Source organism: Mastomys coucha, unplaced genomic scaffold (genome assembly GCF_008632895.1).
Source record: "Mastomys coucha isolate ucsf_1 unplaced genomic scaffold, UCSF_Mcou_1 pScaffold6, whole genome shotgun sequence".
NCBI lineage: Eukaryota > Metazoa > Chordata > Mammalia > Rodentia > Muridae > Mastomys > Mastomys coucha.
Genome location: NW_022196912.1, coordinates 24,230,426 through 24,256,112, shown reverse-complemented (window position 1 = coordinate 24,256,112; position 25,687 = coordinate 24,230,426). Strand labels below are relative to the sequence as shown.

Below are 25,687 nucleotides of genomic sequence, written 5' to 3'. Positions count from 1 at the left end.
ACAGAAGAAAGGGCACCAGGGAGGCAGAGGGTCAATACTAGTGAGCTCTGCTCAGCCTGGCTAAGGTGTGTGTGTGTGCATGTGTGCATGCGTGCATGCGTGCGTGTGTGAATGCTCACTCATGACTGCTAGTGCACTGGAAATGTAATCAAGTGCCTTGCACATGTTAAGCCCATGCTCAACCACTGAGCTACACTCCTGGCTCCAGTGATGGAGTTACTATAAACTACAAAATGCTTTAAAGGCTTCTCAGACTATATAAGTTTGGGGTTCCACAAAAACTTGGATCTACCCTATGCACAAGAACTGCAAAGACAGGTTCTGGAGTAGAGAGAAGCTGAGACATCATTCTGAAAAGAAGAAAAATATTAAAGTCCAAAGGAAGATGTTTGCCTAGATAAAGATAACACAGAGGAAGAACCTAAGGAAGGCATGGAATAAACTCTCTAAGCTTAAAAGTTCTCCCCAAACTTTCAGAAGACTCATTGACTAGCCCCCAGGAGCCCCTCTTCCATCCCCATTACCTGTTCCAAGAAGATCATTTCAGCCAGTTTGTAGTTCTTCTCCAGCATGGCCAGACGAGCTCGGACTTGATAGAAGTCTGTTCCTTCTCCTCCCTGCAGGGGAAAGGGAGGTTTGGTCACTCAGCACAGGCAGACACAGGAAGGCCAGGAGGCCATGGATGCTAACAGACTTGGGAAGCTAAAGATCTTTAAGGGACTTAGCAGCCTGAGGTTTCATGAAATTCCAAAGTGGTCCAACTTTAGGGATGAGGGGTGGGCAGGGTAGAAGAAGGAAGGGAGGCTACAAACCTAAGAATCACAGAACTAAAACTAACAGAAGTTACGGTTTGGGAGACCAAAGGAGTCAAGAGGATACTTGCATATTCCCTGGACACCTGATCTGCAATCTCATTGGTCTCATGCAGGAACCGAGCTTTGGCCACGTGACCCAAAGCAGAGAAGCACCTACAGCGGGGAGGCAATAATACAACAGTTATATTATCACAGGACTGTCACTACCCCGTCGTTCCACAAGTATGTAAGGAGCATCTTGTGTGTCCCCGTCCGCCTGCACTGATATGATCCCTGTCGAGTAGCTGGGACTACAGGTGTGTGCCACCGTGCCTGGCTTGTCCCAAGAGGGACAAGGAAGAGGAAAGCCTTGTTCTTGGAGATTTTCCACTCCAGTGGAGACAGATAATCGTAAACAGATAAAGATGAGGAGAATGAAAAGTGAAATGAGCCATGGTGACACTGTCACCAGTGACTGAGGAGGTCACTGACATTGGCTGGCACCTGACAATAAAGAGCAGCTCCTCACTGGCCAGGCAAAAATATGGCCATTGCTACAAAGTGGAACTCTGTTAAGGGGGTAACGAGGAACTTTCTTGTTGGATTTCAGGCCTGCTCCACAACAGGAAATCCACATCTGGGGCTGAAACCTGGTCAAAAGTCTGCGACTGGAGAAGTCACTGGCTCTAGTGGGGAAGCTACTGCTGTTATTTTTGCAAAATGGACATGATTCATCATCCGATCACTTTCTAAATAATTGTGGCCATGCCCACCAATCAGCACAGCATTAGTCAGGAAGCTGCTTCGTGTAGTGGGCATACGTAACTGCAGAGCCAGGACTGGTCAGAGAGCTGAGGATAAGTGACTGCTGGGTGCTTGGCCCTAAATGGGAGGCATGCACACCCCACTAAAGTCCAGGGACCATCTCGGGAGAGGGACTGGAAAGAATGTAAGAGATGGAAGACAACGTAGTGTGTTGTGGAATGCTGTCTTCCAGGCCACATGGCTGTGGCACATGGGACCATCAATATCTTGTTAAGGGGATATAGACACTCACAAGGCCCCGCCCTCCCTCAGGATCTATGGGCAGTTAATGGTTGGTGTGGGGGCGGGGAGTGGTGGAAGAGGAGACACTTTCTTCTTGGTGTAGCCACTGGTAAGCCACTGGTGTAGCCACTGCCTGCCTGTGATCCTGTAAGCAATACTAGTGAAACTCACTGAATCATTAAAAAGAGAGACTAAGGTAGAAGGGGGACTAGATGGGAAGAAGGGGATCAGACAGAGTTGAGAGGGAGAGACAAGACAGGGAGATGGGGTGAATATGAAAAGGCATATTACAGTACCATAAGGGAACCCATTAGCATGTATGGTTAATATACGCAAATAGAAACATTTTTAAGAGAGTTAGTCTTGGCAAGATGGGGCAGAAGGGATGGTCAAGCAACTCCCATCAAGGATGAGTAGGGCATGCTCAGAGCCAAAAGTAATGGTGTGGCTAGAGATGAATGGGCAAGCAGATAATGGGACTAAGAAAGAAGCTGAGGCAAATACTTGCAGGGCCACTGGCCACGGCAAGCAGTCTAGATTTTATACTGAATATAACAGTAAGCTATTAGAAATTTCTGGGCAAAAAACAATTATATAATAGGTTTTGTTGTTGTTGTTGTTGTTTTATAAACAGGGTCTCATGTAGCCCAGGCTGGTCTTGAACTCATTATATAGTCAAGGATAACTTTGAACTTCTGATCCTCCTGCCTCCATCTCTCAAGTTCTGAAATTATAGGCATGTGCTATAATGGCTGGCACAGGTGGTACTGGAGATCAAAGCCAGGGCTTCATGCATGCTAGGCAAGTACTCTACTGACTAAGCGACGTCTCTAGCCTTCTAACTGATGATTTTTAAGAAAGCTTTTGCCGGGTGTTGGTGGCACACATCACCCAGTACTACATAAACAAGGTGTGGTGGTACAAGCCTGTAATCTTAGCACCAAGAGGGAGAGGCAGGAGGATCAGAATTCTAAGCTCACCCATGGTTACATATGAAATTTAGGCCAGTCTGGGCTATAAAAACAAAATCAGGGCTGAAACAATGGCTTAGCAGTTAAGAGCTCTTGTTACTATTGTGTAGGACTAGGGTTTGGTTCCCAGGGCCCACAAGGAGGTTCATAACCATCTGTAAGTCCAGTTTCAGGGGACCTGATGCCACCTCCATGTGTACCAGACACACGAAATTTATATGCAAGCAAACCAGACATACACATAAAAATAAATACACCTTAAAAAGTAAAAAGAGAGCTGGGCAGTGGTGGCGCACGCCTTTAATCCCAGCACTTGGGAGGCAGAGACAGGTGTATTTCTGAGTTCGAGGCCAGCCTGGTCTACAGAGTGAGTTCCAGGACAGCCAGGGCTACACAGAGAAACCCTGTCTCGAAAAAACAAAAACAAAAACAAAAACAAAGTAAAAAGTGAACAGACAGGATGGAGTCATTAAGGCTTGCTGATAGTCTGTGTGGGTACAAGGGGGGAAAGCTCGAGGCCACTTCCTAGAAGCAGCTGATATGTGCTGGGCACTTGCATGCCCAGAAGCCTTTCACACTAATGCTCTTACTGTTCTTCATCACCATCACCACTGCCCCTTCCTTATAATGCTACATGGTAATGACATCATCACTGCTGGGAAATGGAGCCAAGGTCTGAAGGACTCTGAAGTCACAAACTTGTCTAACACCTGTGCACCACAACCAGGACAGACATGGAAGGCATGATAGAAACTCTTGGGCAGGCTGGAGAGATAGATGCCTTAGTGGTTAGGAGGGTATACTGCTCTTACGGATGACCTGAGTTCAATTCCCAGTACCTCCATCAGGAGACTCACAACTGCCTGTAACTCCAGCTCTAGGAGAACCGATACCTCAGACCTTTGCAGAACCAGCATTCATGTGGAAAGGCCTATACACCCCCCCCCCCCCCCACACACACACACACTGTGGTGGTTTGGATAAGAATGCCTCCCACAGGTTCAGATGCTTGAAGACTTGCTTCCCAGTTTGTGGAACTGTTTGGGAAGGATTAGGAGGTGTGTCACTGGGGGTGGAGCTTTCAAGTTTCAAAAGCTTTCTGCCAACTCCAGTGCTCTCTGCTTGCTGGTTCTAAGATGTGAGCTCTTGGCTGTCTAGGCCACCATGACTTCACTCTACCATAATGGAGTCTAACCCCCTGGAACTATAAGCCTATTTTATGCTTTCTTTTATAAGCTGCCTTGGTCGTGGTGTTTTATCATAGCAATACAAAAGTGACTAATGCAGACCCAATTAAGAATAACTAGCCAGGTGGTAGTGGTAGCACATGCCTTTTATCTCAGCACTTGGGATTGTTTGTTTGTTTGGGAGACAGAGTTTCTCTGTATAGCCCTGGTTGTCCTGGAACTTGCTCTGTAGACCAGGTTGGCCTTCAGCCTCTGCCTCCTGAGTGCTGAGATTAAAGGTGTGCATCACCACTACACAGCTAACAATCAACCTCTTAAAGGGGAACCTTGCAAAGAAAAGGACGAAAAAATATTAAGGCATTTTCAAAGCTAGACAGATGGCTCTGCAGATAAGAATGTGTGGAGCTCTCATTGAAGGCTGGTGTTTGATCCCAGTGCCTCCATCAATGCCGCTCATAAGCTCCTGAGCCTCCAGCTCCGGGGGATTCAACACTCTCTTCTGACCTTGGTGGGCACTTGCACTCATGTGTACAGACCCACACCCTGACATTCTTAGACACAAAATTTAAAACTATTTTTTAAAAGATCTATTCTTCAGATCTAGGGTTGGTGGGTGTTTGTAAGTGTACTAGGGAGGGCTCACAGCATTGCAGTGTGGGTGGGGTGTGGCAGCGCCTGCACGCGGGACAGGAGCAGCCCACAGATGAGCACTCAAGAGGCCTCCTAGCTACCAGCATCTCAGATGCACACCACTCTTACCTCTCAGCAGTGTGAAGCTGCCTTGCCTCCAGGGCCAGTTTGCTCAAGGTTTTCCACATTGCCTCTGTTTCCGGGGTCATCTCCAGGGTCTCCAAGAAGGCTGTAGCCCTGGAGAGGAGGAAGGCAAGCAAAGCACAAGTGAAGCCAGGGAACTGACAGACAGAAGCCAGATCTGGAACACTGGGGCTGGGCGGGAAGAGGGGAGGAACAAAGAATCACATGACCCTGTGAGCTATGGCAGTTTAAGGGGTCGCTCACCACCACTTGGCTGTCAGCAGCCTCTCACCGGGTATAGTTGCCATCATCGATGGCTGTTCCAAACTCAATCAGGCCCTCGTCCAGGGTGTAGGCCACAGTAGTCACGCCTTCCGTCACCATGACCTCTGTCTTCCCACCACCTCGTTCCAGACCGACAACATCACCCTGAAACAGGCCATCCCACCACCCAATTCCAGATTAGCGCTTCCATGCCTCCAGCTACTGAGCAGGCCTTCTCTCACCTAGCCCACGGTTCACTCCAGGGAATGACAGTGGCCTTGTGTCTTATCACTGTATGTCTCCCAGGCTGATAAATGCCAGAGCTGTGGCAGTATCCTTGGATTAAAGTTAACAATGTCAGCTCCAGTGCCTGGAGGGATACTAACAGAATGGCATCTAGTTCTTCAGCAGTGCTACATGACTAAGGCGTGTGTGTGTGTGTGTGTGTGTGTGTGTGTGTGTGTGTACTTGTGTGACTGTGTGGACTCCATGTATACACAGGCATATACATGTCCACATGAGGCCAGAAGACAAGCTTGAGTGTCATTCCTCAGGGGCTCTAAAATCAGACCAGAAGATTGCAGTGAGAGTAACAGAAGTGTGAATATACACACACACTACAACCAGTATGAAAGGATAAATTGTAACTATAGACAATTTTAGAGTTTTAAGAATTTTAGTTATTAAGAATAGCAGTAATAGGGGTTGGAGAGATAGCTCAGTTAAAAGCACTAGACTCCAGAGGTCCTGAGTTCAATTCCTAGCAACCACATGTTAGCTCACAATCATCTGTAATGGGATCTAATTCTTCTGGTGTATATGAAGACAGAGCATCCATTGTATACATAAAATAAATATATAAATCTAAATAAGTAAGTATTTAAAAAAAGAATAAGCAATGCATTGCTGTAAGATTACGTATTACGTATTTAGAGATATGGAGATGATATAGGAAATTAAGTAAGGAAATACTGTGGAGTGGCTGGGCATATTGGGGAAAGAATCAAATGAAATTTTCTATCATGAAACCTGTGGTGTTGAGCAGGGACAAGTTCCAGCCCAGATTTAGCTTCTGGAGTAAAACCTCAATGGCAGCTGGAGTAGCAGACAAGTGTAAAGACTGAACGGTTGGACTGAAGGATGGAGCTAAAGATATCATCCAGAATGTTCACGGGCAAGAAGAAAGAAACACAAGAGGTTGAAAAGGCAAATGAGACAGGAGCAGCAGTGCGGTATACACCTGGTTAGAATTCCTGGGAGAGGATGGCTGACAAGTTCCCAAGACCGCGGGGCTGTTTGTATTCAGTTACAGGAAACACAGCATATGCCGAGTGGAAAAGCATTTAAATGTATATATAAAGGCAAGAGGTACATCTCAGTACTAGAGATTTTACTTCCAACACATAGGTTCAGTGGCTAGCCATCCACTAGATAGACACCCAAACCTCTAACCTGATGAAGTGGCCTGTGCCTACAGTCCCCAACTCTCAGGTGGCCAGGGCAGGGATGGCCTGAGCCCAGGAATTTGAGGCCAGTCTGTCCTATACAGCAAGAGCTATCACAAGGAAAAAAAATACTGTGTAGAAAAAATATAGTATAGTGTCAAAACACCTAAGAAAGGTAGTTTTAAAAGCAATCAAAGAGGGCTTGAGAAGAGGGCTTGAGGAGAGGGCCTGAGGAGAGGGCCTGAGGAGAGGGTCTGAGGAGAGGGCCTGAGGAGAGGGCTCAGAGTGCGCACTATTCTGGCAAAAGACCTGAATTTGGTTCCCAGAACCTAAGACGGGCAGCTCAGGGCTGCCTGTAACTCTAGCTTAGGAGATCTGATGCCCTCTTCTGGCCTCAGCAGGTACCTGCCCTTCGTTGTGTGCATGTACATGCACACGCATGCACACACATGCACACACGCACGCACGCACACTCGCACACAATTAGAAATTAAAAAAAAATAACTTCACTAGGTGGTGGTGCCGCATGCCTTTAATCCCAGCACTTGGGAGGCAGAGGCAAGCGGATTTCTGAGTTCGAGGCCAGCCTGGTCTACAGAGTGAATTCCAGGACAGCCAGGGCTATACAGAGAAACCCTGTCTCAAAAACAACAACAACAACAACAACAACAAAATATATCTTCAAAGCAACCAAAGAGAAAAGAGCTGCTAATAAATCTCTCAGAACATGCCAGTGAATGATTGGGATAACATGTTACAAAGCACTAAGAAAAGTTAGCTGCTGGTCTAAACCTAGGTACTGAGTCTGAAACTGTTTTTAGAACAAAAGCATGTTCAGATCATCAAAACCTGAGAGGTTATAATTTTCTGCTAATGAGACTCTCACCTAAGGGATTTCTAAATGATTCTCCAAGAAGAAAAACCATTCCCGAGGGGAGACTGACACTGTTGGAAGAAAAGGTAAGAAACAAATATGCTAGTGGTGAATCCAAGTTCTATCCATAAAAAATAATAATGTTGTGAGCCATGTGTGGTAGCCTCTGCTTGTGATACCAGCACTTAGGGAGGAAGAGCCAGGAGGCTAGCCTGAGCTACGTAACAAGTCCTAGTTCTAGGCCTTTGGGTAGAGGTGGGGAGAAAGAGCAAGAAAGCAAATATGAATGATGCTTATTTTGGGAATTAAAAAAAAAAAAAAGCATATGAGCCAGGCAAGGTGGCTGTAATTGCAGCATGGAGGTACTTAGCAAAGGCAGGAGTGTAGAAAGTTCAAGACTAGCAAGGGCTCGCAGCCAGACTAGAGACTGAAAGACTCAAAGTTGAAGCTGAAGAGATAGCTCACTGGTCAGCTCTTACAGAGGACTTGAGTTTGGTTCTCAGCCCTCACACGGCAGCTCATAATCATCTGTAACTCTAGTTCCAGGGGACCCAACCTTTTCTGGTTTCCACAGGTACCAGGCATGCATGTGGTACACAGACAATACATGTAGGTAAAACAAACATACACATAACATAAATAAATCTTTTCTTAAAAAAATAAAACCCAAAACTAAAGGTTTACTTTTAGAAACCCACTGCATTTAATTTAAAAGCACAGTGGTAAATACTTGTGCATCGTGCCTAAAGCCCTGGGTTTGGTCTCAGCACAGCAGCAGCAGCAGCAGCAGCAGCAACAACAACAACAACAACAACAACGATTAGAACTAAGAGCCAGAGAGATGGCTCATCGGGTAAAGGCACTTAATGGCCTGTGCTCAATGCCAGTACCCACATGGTGGAAGAAGAGAGCGGACTCCCATGAGTTGTCCTCTGACCTCCACATGTATGCCATGGTATCTGTGAATGTGTGTGTGTGTGTGTGTGTGTGTGTGTGTGTGTGTGTGTGTATGTGTGTGTGTGTGTATGTGTGTGTATGTGTGTGTGTGTGGGGGTGATGTTGGGATGGGACAGTGGAGTGTTTATGTGTAATCTGAGGAAAGAGAAATTTGAATGGCCTATAACAGTGAATAGGTACAAGGGTGAATGCATGAACCATCCCTCCCACTGCGTCTGTCTCTTAGATTAGAGAGAACTGCACATGGTGACTTCATATAGTCTCACGGTCACTGCAATGTGGCTCCTCTCTAGGAATCTAATACAAGGTCAGGAAACTTAAGCAAGGATGACTGTGGAGGCGGGCCACTAATGAGGAGGGGTATAGGCTGCGCTTGCAGTTTTATCATAGGGATTATGGATACACAGAAAGAACAGAGCAGCTGCACAGCCTTTTCCTTGGGGTTCTAATTAATTAGACTGACACATGTCTGGAGTCTCCTGGTATCAACATACCCTGATAGAGGACATGGTGACTCTCTCAGGGGCCTCAATATTGTACCATACACATAAGCTGTTTCGGTTCTGAGCTACCAGCACATCACTCCCCGGAACCCACTGCACGTAGGAGCAGAAGTTGAGGATCATTGTCTTAGAGCAGCTTTCAATGTCGTATAGATGCAGCTGGAGGGGGAGGGAGAGAGCGCAGTTAAAAGGGGGTGTGATGACGACAGCATCTGATTTTGCCTATTTCCCCAGTGGTAAAATAAACGTCCAGCTCCTGGTCTTACTCTAATGTGGTATATCCTAACTCTGGTCAAGGATGAGAAGACCAGGCAAGCTAAGACCTACAGTCAGGGTGGTGTTAGGTGAAGGCCAGACTTTCATTCTTAGAGTAAGCCTGGACCAGACTAAAGAGGCTACCAAACAAAACTAAATGAGTGGACAAGTCACAGTGGTTCATTCACTGAAATGGACAATCACAAGAAAGGCTAACTTCTTGGTGATGCCATAATGAGAAAAGGATATGTAAGGGTTACTCAAGGGACTACTCAAGCCAGTCTTCATGCCCTGAGCTAAGTGTGGCTGAACCACACCAGAGGAGCAGGTCTGGGCAAAGGTCAGCCAGACCTGAGGAGGGGGACATAGCTTCATGAGGACACCGACTTGGGAACAGTAAGAAACCAACTCTCAAACGCCCTTCCTGACTTTGTTCCCATCTTAAGACAGTCTCCTTCAGGGTACACAGGACGGGTAGTGACATAATACAGACTGTCCTTTGTTCCTCGCTATGCTAATGGCAAACAGAACCAAGAACTTAGCTCTGCATTGCCTACCACAGTCCCTGGTAACAGCTTATTTCACACCCTCTGGACCAACCTATGCCTAAGGCCCAAATAACCCTTCTCACACGAAGTTTCCGGTCTCTGAAGAGAAGCTTGTGTCCAGTCTCATTAAGTTCCAGCCAATCCACACGGCTTTCATGACTGATAGTACCAATGTTGTAGCCACCAATCAGATCCACTGCAAAGAAGACAGAGTAAGAAGACCAACTCCAGCCATGTGTAAAGCCACAGTTGGTCTGTACAACTCTGGTCTTATAATCATGCTGGGCTTTAACAACATTTCATCAGCTCACGGGTATCAGTGTGGACTGCAAAAAACAATACAGAACAATTTTTCTAGAATGCTTCAAAAAGCGGGTCTTGCTGCATGGTATTTATTCCATGTCTATAGTCCCAGAACTTATGAGTGGAAGGCTGGAAGATCAGTTCAAAGCCAGCCACAGAGCAAGTCTGAGTCTATCCCGGGCTAGATGCAGCCAGACACAAAGACACACACAAGAAAGCTAAGAAACTTGTTTAGAATTACAGATAGTTTTACTTGGCTTTGCAGCTAACTAAAAGGTCTTATGGAGGTACATGGCTATGTACCTCAGAAAGCTAAGGCACAAAGAGAGGGAGTTCGAGGCCAGCCCTTCTATGTAGGTCAGCTCCAGCTACCTTATCTGACCCTGACTTGAAACAACAAGTTGAAAACAGTTGAGTGTGGTCCTGAATTCCAGAGGTAACTGAATTTTGAAGACTGAAATGGCATTGGTGATGTCATACTATAAGGAACCATGTGAGTGATGGAGTGCCCAAGGTGAGATAGCACTGAAGAGTGGAGGAGCACACAGACGGAGCAGGAGAAGGGAGCCCCTGAGTCGGCCAGGCTCAGTGAGCTGACCAACCGGAGGCCAGCCAACGCTGGTCATGTGGTAGTCTAAACTTTGGAGACATAGAGATTATGACAATGGGCACTGTGACTCCTATCTATAATCCCGGCACTCAAGGGTCTGAGGCAAGACAATTAGGAATTCAAAACAAATCTGGGCTACATGACACCATGTCTTAAAACACCAAACTACAAAACAAAACAGCAACCAAAACTAAGCCAAATCAAGCCATGTTAGTGCACTAAGCCATGTTGGAGCAGCAAGAGCCCCATGAACCCTGAAACTACACACAAAATTTTATGTATATTCACTTTTTTTTTTCTGGGAAAATGTTGATAATTTCCATTATATTTAAAGGGACTAGTGACTCAGACAATTGGCAAACTCTATCTGTCTGTCTGTCTGTCTGTCTGTCTCAATCCTTTGGTGTAAGTGGACTAGTCTGAAGTCTCACGGTTTGTCACTGTCACTGATCTGAGGCCTCTGTACCTACATATCATTTCTACTGCAGATACCTGCATTTCTGAGCTCAAATGTGAAATGCAATAATCATGAAATATAAAACTATCTTAAAAAGAGGCCCATATGTGTATGAAAGTGTCATTTATGACAGGGATGGCATAACAAACCACTGGGTAAATAGTTAAACAGATGAAAGAAATAAAGTTAAAACCTATATCAAATACAAAAATAAAGTCCAGTGGAAAGCAGAACTTAAGAATGTTAAAATATAGGAGGGCATAGGGGAAAAGTTTTTTTTGTTGTTTTTCAAGGCAGGGTTTCTCTGTGTAGCCCTGGCTGTCCTGGAACTCACTCTGTAGACCAGGCTGGCCTGGAACTCAGAAATCTGCTGGCCTCTGCCTCCCAAGTGCTGGGATTAAAGGCCTGCACCACCACTGCCCAGCAGGGGGGAAAGTTCTTAAACAAGACCTCAGAATCAGCAATGCTGTTCCTGTCATATCAGCAGTACTGGTACCTGAACCCAGGACCTGCCTGGCTCTCTACCACCAAGCTGCTACATCCCAACCTCAATTGTTTTTTAATTAAATTTTTTTCCAACCTAGTCAACAGAGTGAGTTACAGGACAGCCAAGGTTACACAGAAACCCTATCTCAAAAAACAAAAACAAAACCAAACAAACAAAAAAAACCCAAACCCAAAACCAAAACCCAAACAAGAACAACACTTAATTACCATTATTTACTTATTTTTAATTTGTGAGGAACACATTTGGAAGTCAGGAGATAGCTTGCAGGAGTCAGTTCTCTCCCTCTTAAGCCCTCAGGTGTGGAGCAGCCGAGCACCTGCAGATGTGAGTCAACTTGCTGGCCCCTATATCAAATTTTAAAGGTGCTGATGCAGGCCTGGAGTTTGAGCCCTTAGACCCACATGGAGGAAGGAAAAACTCCACTGCGTCAGGTTGCCCTTTGACCTCCACTTGAGTGTCATTCATACACGCTTTCCCAAGCCCAATGGATAAATAAGTATAACAACATTTTAAAATATCTGAATACTAAAGACACTAAAAAGAAAAAGTCAAGCCAAAGACTGAGAAAAAAAAATCTGCAATGTAAGTAACTATCAGAGGCTACAAACACACACACACACACACACACACACACACACACACACACACACACACACACATGCTTATACACACATATATGTAAAGGCCTTCGCATCTCTAACTGAGACAACTTGACTTGCACAATGTGTACAGGATGAGAACTGCGATTTGCAGAAGATATATGAATGACAATATGAAATGCAGGAGCATTGCCCATACACCAGGCAATCAGGACTCGAGAGAGTGTGAGAGAAATGGAAGGAAGCTGGTCAACCTCTGTGGAGAGCAGTGAAGGGGAAAATACCGTTCTTCTACGATCCAGCAATTCTACTCTAAGCATAGACTCAGAGAGTGGCATTGCCTCCGAAAGCACCAGACACACACATGGTACACACTCACTCTTGTGTGCTGGCAAAGTAGCCATACATATAAATAAAAATAAATCTTTTAAAACTTAATGCTTTAAATGCCACAAGTAAGATATGAAGCAAAAGACTCTGTAAATATGACAAAATGTTATGATTTGGCAGAACTAGGCATGGGTAAGCAAGTTTTAATAATATGTCATGACTATCAACAGTCAGAATTTACTAAACGATTTTGCGTCAGGCAAGGATCTAAATGCTTCCATCTGGGGCAGGTACTGACTTTGTTCCCACTGTGTGAGACAGACTAAGGACATTTGGTAGACTCACAAACAGCAAGTGCAGACGAGGTGGCTGACTGACCAGAATCCCATGTTTTTACAGCCATGCTGCATGTATATTCTCATGTCTACATTTTCTGGAGGGTGCTATGCTATTCTTGATGCCTGTAACATTTGGTGGTAAAAATAATAAAGATTTATAAATGAAATCCTTGTGGAATGCAAATTAAGTTCTATTGATACTAGTTACTAATAAGGGATTTTTTTTTTTTTTTTGAGACAGGGTTTCTCCATGTAGCCCTGGCTGTCCTGGAACTCACTCTGTAGACCAGGCTGGCCTCGAACTCAGAGATCCGCCTGCCTCTGCCTCTCAAGCGCTGGGATTAAAGGCGTGTGCCACCACTGCCTGGCCCTAATAATTTTTAAAATTGATGGCCCTTCTAGTTTTAAAAAGTCTATGATTTGATGATGTCTAAGCAGGAAAATTCCTACAGTTGCTGATAGCTCTCTGCTGTTCACGACTTGCTGGCCCTGAGATATGTGACCGGATAACATGGTGATTATGTGGACAGGCCTGGGTGTATCTGTATCCACAGCTAGGTACTTACCTAGAGGCACACTCACAGGGACTTAAACACTGTGTGTAACTACTGGGAAAGAGGACTTACCTGGTGCCTTTCAGTTTCTTAGACTCTTCATGGACACAGTCCTGTGACACAGAGGGCAGTACGGGAATCTGTTCTGGTATTAAAGTTACAAAAGCGTCTTACCTATAGCGATCGTCTTAATGTCAACAAGATAAGCCAATTTCTTATTATCTTCCATTCCTCGCTGGCAGCGCTCATTGATACGGACGCTGAAACGTGAAGGACTTGGTAAGGCAAAGGCTTAAGCCTGGGGTTGTACTGAGGGTTCTGAGTACTGTATGGATGAAGTTTCGGACTGATCTAGGGACAATCTAAACACAGTTGAGAAGTTCAAAAGGAATTCTCCTAGCCTTCAAGGGTTCAGAGAACCTCGTAAGGTTACCTTACCTGATGAGGTGAGGGTTCATGAATTCAGTGCGCACAGAACCCAGGGAGTCGTTACTCCCATATTCTACCAGGGTCAGCTCTCCAGCATTGAAGATCATGCATACCTGGGGGAGAATGGGAGGGAAGCATGGAGAAAAACAGTGGGAGGGGTAGTGTGGCTTAGGGTGACTTCTCTCCTTATCCTTTCCTGCGTGACCCCCACCCTCTACCTGCTGTCTCCCACCCCTCCCACTCAGTCTTCTGACTAGGAGCTGGAATGAGGTTTACGGAAATGCTGGCAGGGGCTGAGTTCTACTTACATTCTCATTTTCGAAGAAATATTTCTCATTGCCACCAGATCCCTGCCAGGCTATCTGCAAAGTAAGGAGAAAACATCAGAGACAATGTAGAGAATTACCCAAGACAAGGCTGGAAGACCTCATTCAGGGAGGCCTCAGGATCACATAAAAGATGCTCTGTGCCTTGACTCCTACATTTTCAAGAGGTGGCTTCGTAAAAACAGCCCGACATAGAAATTCTACCCTAGGATTTTACACTTCTCACTTCTTGAAACAAGGTCATCAACATCAGAATGTTAGAGCCTCTTTTGGGGATCTTACTTCTGGGGGTACTGGACAACAGAATTAGCCAAGACATCCCATTACCCAGTCCGGCATCCTCAGTCCCTACCTCACTGAGGCGGTTGGTGTTCAGGTCTCCCAGCAGCAGCGTGTCTGATGTGTGAGCCACTAAGTAACGTTCCTTTCCCAGGATTTTCACCTCTTCTACTTCATAGCCATAGTGTGACTTGAGCACAACCCTGGTCCCTGAAGACAGGTTCTTCACAATCACCTGGTAAGGGACAAGTCTGAGCCTTTTGGCCTTTCCCAGCACAGAAGAGGAGCGAAGGTGCTTGCCCCACACACACCTCCAGGATGCTGAACATAGCTCAGCCTGCATCCACACTTGGCCTGGGATGCTGCTGCTAATGGCAATGCCTTACACACATGGGGATTTGCTACTTAGGGAATACTTCCACAGTCCCTCTTCTGCTGTTCTTGACACATTTGATTCTGAAAGTTCTACTGAATCACACCAATCTCTCACTTTGTCTCCACAGTTCTTAGTACAAGTCTTAAGACAGACTACTGTATAATAATAATTAATAATATTAATTATAATGTAATTAAATATAATAATTAATAATATTGGAAATATAATTAAATATAATAATAAAAATAATTGTTACTTATTATTATTTTGGGTTTTTAAGAGTCTCCCTATGTGCCAAAGATGATATACAACTGGCCATTCTCCTGCCTCAGTTTCTTGAGTGCTAAGATTTTCTTTTTCTTCAACTGTTGCAGTAAGTTGCAGGGCAACCTACAACATTCAACGTCTGCTTTGCTTTTGTTTTTGAGACAAGGTCTTACTATGTAGCCCAATTGGCCTGGAACTTGCTATATGTAGATCAGATTGGCCTCAGACTCATGGGCCACTTCTGTCATTTTTGTTTGTTTAAGATTGTTAATTACGTGTGTAGGTATGGACAAAGGTAAGAGCATGCAAAGATAAAGGAACAAATCAATAGGAAAGGGAGGGCAGAGGGAGCATGAGAATCACAGCTCTAAGAGAACAGGGTCCCAGAGCTTTGTGGCTCATCTGTAATCCTGTTTATCAATGCTTATTTATTTATTTATTTATTTATTTATTTATTTATTTATTTATTTATTATATGTAATACACTGTAGCTGTCTTCAGACGCACCAGAAGAGGGTGTCAGAACTCACTACGGGTGGTTGTGAGCCACCATGTGGTTGCTGGGATTTGAACTCATGACCTTCTGAAGAGCAGTCGGTGCTCTTACCTGCTGAGCTATCTCACCAGCCCCTTATCAATGCTTCTTGTGGGCAGCACTGGTGTAGACAGGTTTATACCAGAAAGATAACCCAATCCCTGTACGCTAGAGCCCGGTGCTGGAACAGCTCTGTAGCAAGAAAGTTGCCTAGGAGTTACCCTGACATATTCTGTTCCCAGCTCTGCCATGGGGATGAAGGTTAAAGATGAGACGTGGCTGCAGCCAGCAGGTGGGAAAATGTTAGAGATGAAGGAGCCCGGGAAGATCTCAGCATGGCAGGCTGTCAGCTGCTCACCTGGCTAGGGCCCACATACGTCAGCTCGAACTTGTTCTTGTAAATGCTCCTTCGGAGGCAGCAGTCAAACTGTTCCACCCCACCACAGAGTGTTCCCTGAGGGAGAGGGACAGCATGAGAGGCAACACAAGGTGCACTGGCACTGGGAAGGTGTCAGATACCCTTAAGACCCTAAATCTCAGTGTCACAGTCTAGAGATGAGTGGCCAGCAGAAGGGCAGGCAGGGTTTGGACCTATCAGAACCCAAAAAGTGTCGACCCTAGGACTTATAGGCATCACATGTGGATTAGATAAAGAGGGAGAAAAATCAGGCTAGCCTAGAAAACTGTCCCTTGGGGCCTCCAATGGTGTACATTTCCTTTTCTTGCCTTTAACAGCAGATTTTTAGGTTAAGTCACCAGGCAATTTGGGCTTCTCTAGTGTCACAGTGGAGTGTCCTGGCATAAGTAGTTTGGAGACCATCACCAATACAGAAAAGGGTTACAAACACACCGCACAGAGTCGTGAGCCATCCCGCTTCCAGGCCAAGGCAGTGACAGTGTATAAGTTTGCAATCTCCTTGGGTTTCGCCTCTTCCCAGATGCTTCTTCGAGGACTCCAGTTGAACACCCGAAGTCTAGAAAGGTTTGTGGCTTTTAGATGAGATGGGGGTGGAGTAAAAGAGTGAAGATAAGTAACTAAAGGCAAGCAGTCTCATTCTACCGGAAAGAGAAGCTAAAGCGGAAACAACAATGCCTGGAGGCAGGCAGGCCTCAAGGCAGCCCAGCAGGGGAGGGCAAAAATGGTTCAAAGGGAGTTTGGAAAGTCAAGGCAAAAGAAAACAGAGCACACCTGTAATGTAACACTTGGGAACAGAGATGGGAGGGTGCTGCAAGTTTGAGGCCAGCCTGGTCTACCTAGTGAGTTCCAAGCTATTCAGAGCTATAAAGTGAGACCTTATCTCAAAAAATAATTAAAAAAAAAATGACACAAAAGGATGGAAGTAGAGAAAGCAGGACAAATAAAAAAGATGAGCTGCCTGGAATGCAGGCAGAGGGAGAGTGAAGTGTGGGAGTCAAAGCAGAGAGGAACAAACAGACCCACGAGACTGAGAGATACAAAGCACCTTCATAGAGAGGGGGACCCAGATCCTGGCTGCTCATCTGCCGATTCATTCTTTATTCATTCACCACACAGTGGCTATAATCACATACCAGATGCCAACATAGGCACTGGAGGTAAAAAGATGACTGACTGCTCTGCCTCCTTCTCAAGGCCCCCTCAAAACAGAGGCAACAACTGTGGTGCTGTGGGATGAACTCAAAGTCTGAAGGAGGCTTCATGGGAACATGAAGAATGCAATGAATCCTTGCCGTGGAATCGCAGGCTGAGGCAGCACCCTGCGCTTTGAAGCTGCCAATGTGCCAATGGGTGACAATCTGAGAATCCTTTTCAACAGACATTGCCTCTGTCCAGGCTCCCACTGCGGTTTAGTGACTTGCCTGGCACAGGTCTTAGAGAAGGAAGATGCAACCGGACAGGGGACCCACCTGTCATAACTTCCCAGCACGACAGACTGGCCTCCAGGGCTTGCAGCAGCTGTGGTGAACTCCCGCTCCTGAGGGTCACGGCTATAGTCGAAAGTCTGTAGCACATGGCCTTCCTTTCCATAGGCCACAATCCTCCGATCACAGCCAGCAGCCACAATGCTGTTGGTGGCCCAGGCCAAGGCATAGGGTGGGCATGGATGGTTAACCAACTTCCCCTGAGACACAACATTTCAGTTTTACTTTGAGGATGCCACCTTAGAAATTCCTCAGCCTTAGCGGCTGATCCATACATTCTTGACTGACTACAGCACTCTACAGGAAAAAAAAAAAAACAAAAACCAAAAACCTTCCTGTCGACATCTTCCCACACAAACACACCCTAAAGACTTAGCAAATTATGCTCTGTACATAACATGAACACACACATACAATTTATACACACTTGTTGATGTTGTACTCTAAAGAAATTGCAACATAGTGGTGTATTAGAGATCTTAGGTATATTCTAGTGAGGCTGCCCAAAGGGAGACAGCACACAGTAACCAACACTGTCTATGTCCAAGAGAGCATATGACTTCTTTTTCAAGGAGGGCTATGTCTAATTAATTATGCAGGTAACTCACAATGTAAATGATTTACACAGTACTGAATTATATAGAGTAAAACATCAAAGTTTCACTTTACACCAATCTTTTTTTTTTCAAAGCAAAGAGTTAACTTTGTTTTACGTGTTTGTGTGTGTTTGTGTGTGTGCATGTTCGTGCCTGAGTGCGTGGTGTGTGTGCACTGCGTTTGCGTGTGTGCACTGCACATGTGCACACATGGGTGAAGGACAGAGGATAACCTGCAGAAGTCCCTTTTCTCCTTGCACTATGTGGGTCCTGTCAGGTTTGGCACAGGTTTGGCACCAGGCACCTTTACTTGCTGAGCTATCTTGCTAGCCTGTTTTTCCCCTTATGCATTTGTATGTATGTGTGTTACATAAATATGTATATATACACACATATTTGTGTATATGTATATATTTACATAAACGGAAATAATTTTCACTTTTTGTCCCCCTTTGAGTCTTTATTTCCTCCTCTCTCAAGGTCCCTTCCACCTACTCCTCCATATAAATAGTAAGCTGTAGCCTCCTAAACACAAATCCAGATCTGTGGTGGCATCCAAATGCTTCTCTCTAAGATCACACCCTTGCAGCCTCCGCCCTCAATAGCTGTCATGATGCTTAGGCAAGCGGCTCCCCCCCCCCCCCCCCCCCCCCCCCCCCCCCCGCCCCCCCCCCACCCCGGCCCCCGGCCCCGGCCCAGGGAAGGCTCCTAGAATGTCCATCCTGCCCCACAGGATACTTTAAGCACACCTGTGACTCTCCAGAGCCTTCATCATCAAAGAAGTATCTGACGATGGTGCCATCTGCGTGACCTGAGAGTATCCCTTTCCCAGAGCAGCTGAAGAGCAAAGGCGGAAAGGCAGACACAGAGGAGAGACCGTTATCTCGCTGACAAAGGCTGCTTTCTGTCAAATGCACTTGTGCCTGACAGTTCCAAGTGTTACTTTTGGAACTCACTTGGTTGTCAGTGCTACCACGTAAGAATCTGTCCCATAGATAGTAGATGACTTGTTAGTTTTAGTATTTGCTAAGCGAACCTGAAAAAAAAAATTAAAGAATACACACAAGTCTGGCTAGACTGCTTTCAATCTCACCCAGGTCCTGAGAAACAATGGCAAAGCCCCAAAATGAACAAAACTGGTCCTAGTATACTCTTCTGCAGCACCCACTTGGGCTCCAGGGGAAAGGATACACCCTGCTGCTCCCACCCCCACCCAGGACCATTATCCCCACCGAACACCTTTTCTTCCTTTTCCCTCCCCTCCTTTACCTTGCCTTCAGCCAGTCCAAAGACAATGATGTATTCTGCAGGCCACAGCAGACAAGTGACAGCACTCTGTATGCAGAAGGGTAAAGGGACAACCCATCTTTGTGGACTATCAGCTCTATGACAACCCCACACCCCCCACAGCCATCCTAGTCTTCTACAAGGGAGGTCTTCGAGGAGGGAACACAGCTAAGTTCTCTTTAGTAGGTGACAGTGAGCAGCCAGGCAATGCCATCCTTTAGCAGGTCAAACCAGCTTTAGACATTAGCAAAGGCAACTCCTGGTTGCATTTACAAGCAGAAAGACTCTGAGTTTTACCGTCTGGATGAACTTGTTGCAGATGACTTTCTTGTCTCCCCTGCCAAACAAAAGGAAAGGAAGCATGCTTAAAATCACTGCCCCACATTGATGGTGATGGAGCGGAGCAAGACAGGAAACCTTTCCTGGCCCACTGGTGTTTCCTATCCTTCTGTGGGAGGTCTGATGGAGATGCGAATGAGTGCCCAAGAAGCCCTGGAGCTACATCAAAGACAGCCCCACACTGGCTCTCAGGACCTGCCACTAACCTCCCACTCATTCCTCCAGGGATGGGACTGATGGACACGTGGGGTGGGCAAAGGCATGAACACAGGAGACTCTAGATAGTCTCTGCCTCCTACACCTGATCCTGCCATCAATCCCCCCTACATACCTACCAATACCCCAGTGAGGTATTTCTCATGCCTGGTACCAATTCCCCGTCCCTATCCGAGCCAGGCATTTCTCATGCCTAACTCTTCTTTTGCAGGCCACCCACCACATCTGTCCTCACCAATCTTCTCCAATCTTGTAGACATAGATGATGTTGTCAGTCTGTCCAATGGCAATTTTTGTGGAATCAGGAGAGAAAGCCATGCCTTTCACCATGTAGCTCTTCCTGCCGTACTAGGAATCAAAACAAAATTAATGAGTATAAGTGAAAGAGAAAAGAAGACATATGCACGTGCCAACAGCCCAAGAATATTCATACTGAGAAAATGGGTAAGCCACTTTCCAAGCCCGGGGCTAGAAGGCAGATTACAGTTTCCTAGGGTAATAGTTTAGGGCACAGGGCACATGCTGTGCGGGAGTCCTCTCCACCTTCATGTCAGCTGGTTTGGTGGAGAACTTGTCTCTCCGTTCCCCATGTTCATCATACAGAAGTACCACTCGGTCCACTGTGCAGACAGCAAATTTAGCATTGTTCTGGGACCAGGCCATGCATGTCACCTTCGCAGCTCCATCCTGCAGAGGTAAAGAGTCAATGTAGTCACGGTGCTGGTCTAGAATGCACTGAGCATTTCCAGTCTCATCAGCCCCTAGTGTGGGCTTTACATTCTTCTTGTCACAGTGTTTCCCTTAAAAATGAAACAAAATAGAAGAAACTGTTTATATACCTGGAATGTACCAGCAATATTCTCTAGGGCCTTATGTAACCCAGACTGGCTTCAGTTTTACTCTATAGCTAAGGGTGACATGAACGTCTGATCCCTAAGGACCTCCTCTCCTGAGTGCTAGGATTCATGGCATGCACCATCACATCAAGCTTATTCCATACTGGGGATGGAACCCAGGGTTTCACTCAAGCTAACCAAACATGGTACCTACCAACCCACCTCCTGAGTCCCTAATGAGCTTTCTGAGACTCATGATACAAATGTAAAGCATCAACTGTTCCAAAAGCAATGGCCTTCTTGTTCCCTCATCCCTCAAGTCTGCTACTGAAAAAAAAAATCAATTCAGCTAATAAATGTTCATCCTTATAGCTACTCATTCAATTAATGTTTTCAAGCATTTCATCAAAAAAGGCACTTGGCCAGGAGCTGACAGAGAGACAAAGAGCAAAACATGGAACCTACCCAGGGACCTAATAAGATGCTACAAAATTGGAAAGGCCCCATTAGAAGAAAATGTACTTGTAAGGCTCTGGCAGGGCCTCTCAGGAGACAGCCATATCAGGCTCCTTTCAGCATGCACTTCCTGGTATCCACAATAGTGTCTGAGTTTGGTAACTGTATATGTGATGAATCCCCAGGCGGGATAGTCTCTGGGTGGCCTTTCCTTCAGTCTCTGATCTACCCTTTATCTCCATATTTGCTCCTATGAGTATTTTGTTCTCCTTCTAAGAAGGACCAAAGCACCCACACTTTGGTCTTCCTTCTTCTTGAGCTTCATGTGGTCTGTGAATTGTATCCTGGTTATTTGGAGCTTTTGGGCTAATATCCACTTATCAGTGAGTACATAGCATGTGTGGTCTTTTGTGATTGGATTACCTCACTCAGGATGATATTTCCTAGTTCTATCCATTTGCCTAAGAATTTCATGAATTCATCATTTTTAATAGCTGAGTAGTACTCCATTGTGTAAATGTACCACATTATCTGTATCCATTCCTCTGTTGAAGGACATCTGGGTTCTTTCCAGCTCTTGGCTATTATAAATAAGGCTGCTATGAACATAGTGGAGCATGTGTCCTTATTACATGTTGGAGTATCTCCTGGGTATATGCCCAGGAGTGGTATATAGCTGGGTCCTCAGATAGTACTATGTCCAATTTTCTGAGGAACCACCAAACTGATTTCCAGAGGGGTTGTGCCAGCTTGCATTCCCACCAGCAATGGAGGAGTGTTCCTCTTTCTCCACATCCTTGCCAGCATCTGCTGTCACCTGAGTTTTTGATTTTAGTCATTCTGGCTGGTGTGAGGTGGAGCCAACCATTGGACTGGGCATGGGGTCCCTAATAGAGGAGTTAGAGAAGGGACTGAAGGAGTTGAAGGGGTTTGCAATCCCATAGGAAGAACAACAATATCAACCAACCAGACCTCCCCCCTCCCAGAACTCCCAGGGACTAAGCCATCAACAAAGGAGTATACATGGCCCCAACTGCATATGTAGCAGAAGATGGCCTTGTCATGCACCAGTGGAAGGAGATGTCCTTGGTCCTATGAAGGCTCCATAGATGCCCCAGTGTAGGGGAATCAAGGGCAGGGAGGGTTCGTGAGTGGAGCAACACCCTCATAGAAGTAGGGGGAGGGAGGATGTGATAGGGTATTTCCGGGAGGGAGGGAAACCGGGAAAGGGGATAACATTTGAAATATAAATAAAGAAAATATCCAATAAAAAAAAAGAAAATGTACTGAGTACAGTAATGATTTAGAGAAGCCCAAGACAATTTTATGCTTAAATGATGAAAGCTAAACTCTGAAGGATGAATACTGTTGAACGGTGCAGTAGATAGCAGTGGATAGCACACGGAAGTCAAGGAACTGCAGTTTAAGGGAGCCGGGAGTTTGTACACAAGAACAGAGGAAGGTCAGGAAGCATAGAGGGAGCCATCTCAGGACAGCTTTTGAAGGGAGGGATCGGAGAGCTAGTGGGGGTCCTGAACAAGGAGTGACATAACTAGAACTGAGACTTTTTCAACTGAAAATGGAAAGAAGGCCTCTTTCCCTGCTTAGATGCCCACACACTGAAAGTCTGGAGTTAAAAGTGACCTCTGCAAAGGCCAACAGGCAGCCCGGTTGGAGGTGTGCTTGGTTGGCATTCATGAGTCCCCGAGTTTGACCCCTGGCCCTTAAAAAGCTAAGTAAGTAAACAGGCAAAAGAATATGGGAGTGACAGGTGTGGTAGCACACGCCTATAATTGCAGCACCAGGGAGCTGAAGGCAGGAGGATCAGATGTGTAAGGGCTTCCTCAGCTACACCGCAAGCTTGAAGCCAGCCTGGGCTATATGAGCCTCTGTATAAAATAAAAATCAAAGGAGAAAATAAGTGACCACCACCCAGTGACATCGTTCTTCCTGTTTGTCCCTCACTGTACCAGCTGTGGTCACCTTAAGCTCTCCCAGTAAAGGTTTTTGTTCTTGAAATAAAACTTAGCTCCTATTCCAAATGTCTGATTAGCCACTTGGGCTACTGGCGGTCTGGCTTAACACACTTTTACTTCCCACACCTAACCCAAATACCTCCGAAGTCTATAGGGAAAAGGATCATCGCACCCAACCCCCCCAAACCAGAGCCAGGAAACAACCACACTGTCCCCACAGTCAAGAATCAACAGTTCACTACGGCAGGGTAGAAGGGGGCCCAGGTGCTTCGTCAGCTTGGGTTGATCACCCTTCTTCCTGGGCTGAGTCCATCCTGGGCATCTGTCCCAGCTGCGCCATGATAGCATCTCTCTCTTTTTTTTTTTTTTTTTTTTAAAGAGACCAAAGGGTTCTATTGCCAATTTTTCCATTAGGGTATTTTGAAATTACATATTACAGTACCAGTTTATCCTGCAAGGAGCACAACCTCTTATTGTTCTATCCCTGAGCTAGATCTCCATCTGCTACTGTCTGCAAATATTCCTGAGTTCCACAATGAGTGAGTTCTCCTCTCTCTACAATAGTGTGCTGACTTATTTGTGTGGGGGGGTTATATGTGCCTTGTGGATTAAGTGAAATGGAACCAGGCAGGTATTTTCATAAATGCTTGACACACATTAAGTACCACACCTCATAACTCCGAAGGGCAAGCTATTATTCTTCCCATTTTACATATGGAGAAATTGAGGCATTGAAAATTAAGAAACTTGCTCAGGTTTATATATACAGTTTTTAGATGGCAGATGCAATATTTGAATCCATGTATGTTTGACTACATAAGCTGTAATTCTAATGTCTTTAATTATGCTGTTGTGGCATATGTATTAATGGCTTAATTCTGCCATATATTATTTTTAGAATTAATTTTTGAAACAGGATCTCTCTATGTAGCCCTAGAACTCGCTTTGTAAACCAGACTGGCATCGAACTTACAGAAATCTGCCTGCCCCTGCTCCACCATGCCTGACTACTCTTACTTTTTAAAAAGAAGTTCTTGCTATGTATTCAGACTGGCTTTGAGCTCACAGAAATCCTCCTGCCTCAGCCTCCCAAGCTCTAAGATGTATAGGCATGTAACAGCACAGTCAGGTAAGGGACTTGTCTTTGTAGTGCTAGGGACAAACGCAAGGGCTCACACATGCTAAGTGTGTGCTCTACTGTTTGCAACATCTCCTGGAAACTGCAGACTTGTTTTGTATGTAGTTCTGTCTGTCCATCTGTCTGTCTGTGTGTGTGTGGGGGGGGGGCGCTTATATGTGCTTGGCTATGTGTGCATGTAGAGGTCAGAGGTCAACATCAAATGTTTTCACAATCATTCTCCACCTTACTTTCTTAAAGACAGAGTCTCTCGTTGAACTGAAAGCTCATTAATTCTGGTACGGTGGAGGTCTCAGACTAGAACTCTAGGGACCCACCTGTCTTTGACCCAGGCTTTGAAGAGGATCCTGGAGATCTGCACTCAGTTTCTCACACTGGTGATAGAGTCATTTCCCCACAGCCAACCTTCTTATCTGTGTTGTGTTAGCCTGTCCTTTCCATTTGGAATATCTTTCTCTCTTGTTAATCTTTCTTCTCATGGCTTTCCAATTTATAATGCTCTTTAAAACTTTTTCCTTACATTCTGGGTCGGGTGGGACATGTCAGAGGGCAACTTGCACAAGCTGGTTCTTTCTTTCCACTGTGTGGGTCACAGGACTCAAACTCAGGTGGTCAGGCTTAGTGGCTAGTACCTTAGCCAGTGAGCCACCTCACCAACCTATTCTTTTCTTTTCTTTTCTTCTCTTTTCTTCCTCTCACTCTCTCCTTCTCCCTCCCTCTCTCTCCCCCTCCCCCCTCTCTCTCTGTAAGAGTCTCATGTAACCCAGGCTGGCCTTGAACTCTCCACATAGCTAAGAATGGCCTTGTACTCCTGACCATCCTACCTCCACAATTGCTGAGATTAGTAGCCTGTGCCACCAAGGCTTATAAGGTTCTGTTCTGTATAGAACTTTACTTAACATTCTCCTAAGTCGTTCTCACTCGTCTTTTCTTTATCAGATGAAGAAGCTAGTGGTAGAAAGATTGCGCTATGATGAGAGTTAAAGCCAGAGATACCATTTGGTCAAGTCAGTGTTGGAGCTAAGCTAAGACAGAAACTCTGTCCTCTTCACTCCCAAAGCCAATCTTCGTTTAAGTTTCTGGGCTCCTCCTCAATTGCCCACCCAGCCTCTTCTGCATCTGAGGAGACACAGTTTCACAGTCCAAAAGAGGGTTCAGCTTTCGCTCTCACCTTTTTAAAGGCTTATATCTAAAACGCTCATTTCATCCTGTGGAGTTACGATCGCTGTTTATATATGTGCCTCTCCCTCCAAAAAGAGCCTTGACGTAATGCGGGTAATCCCGTAGGGCCTAAGCTTGGGGCCTGGCACTCAACTGATGTATGTGATGCAATGAAAGCTTATAGTCGTTAGCGATGCATGCCGCCTGCTGAAAGATCTTTCACAATCTTCTGCACAAAAAAGACGCTCAAAAAGTATGAACTTCTGTTCCC

The 25,687-nt window shown here is 45.6% G+C and overlaps 1 protein-coding gene across 3 annotated transcripts in view; it reads right to left on the bottom strand.

Annotated features, from left to right (window-relative positions):
- Positions 1-25,687, bottom strand: part of Ift172 (intraflagellar transport 172) — a 44,153-nt gene that overhangs the window by 18,276 nt on the left and 190 nt on the right. For all 3 annotated transcript variants that reach the window (XM_031356854.1, XM_031356856.1, XM_031356855.1), the window contains exons 2-20: positions 20,393-20,536; positions 20,085-20,197; positions 19,592-19,631; positions 19,277-19,342; positions 18,964-19,043; positions 18,757-18,844; positions 17,397-17,611; positions 16,360-16,483; positions 15,868-15,963; positions 14,405-14,566; positions 14,035-14,088; positions 13,736-13,839; positions 13,472-13,557; positions 9,682-9,794; positions 8,787-8,954; positions 5,045-5,181; positions 4,759-4,866; positions 884-968; positions 525-617 (exon numbers count right to left, since the gene is read on the bottom strand). In XM_031356854.1, coding sequence (XP_031212714.1) covers positions 525-617; positions 884-968; positions 4,759-4,866; positions 5,045-5,181; positions 8,787-8,954; positions 9,682-9,794; positions 13,472-13,557; positions 13,736-13,839; positions 14,035-14,088; positions 14,405-14,566; positions 15,868-15,963; positions 16,360-16,483; positions 17,397-17,611; positions 18,757-18,844; positions 18,964-19,043; positions 19,277-19,342; positions 19,592-19,631; positions 20,085-20,197; positions 20,393-20,536 — 2,076 coding nt within the window. The remainder of the gene's footprint in view (positions 1-524; positions 618-883; positions 969-4,758; positions 4,867-5,044; positions 5,182-8,786; positions 8,955-9,681; positions 9,795-13,471; positions 13,558-13,735; positions 13,840-14,034; positions 14,089-14,404; positions 14,567-15,867; positions 15,964-16,359; positions 16,484-17,396; positions 17,612-18,756; positions 18,845-18,963; positions 19,044-19,276; positions 19,343-19,591; positions 19,632-20,084; positions 20,198-20,392; positions 20,537-25,687) is intronic.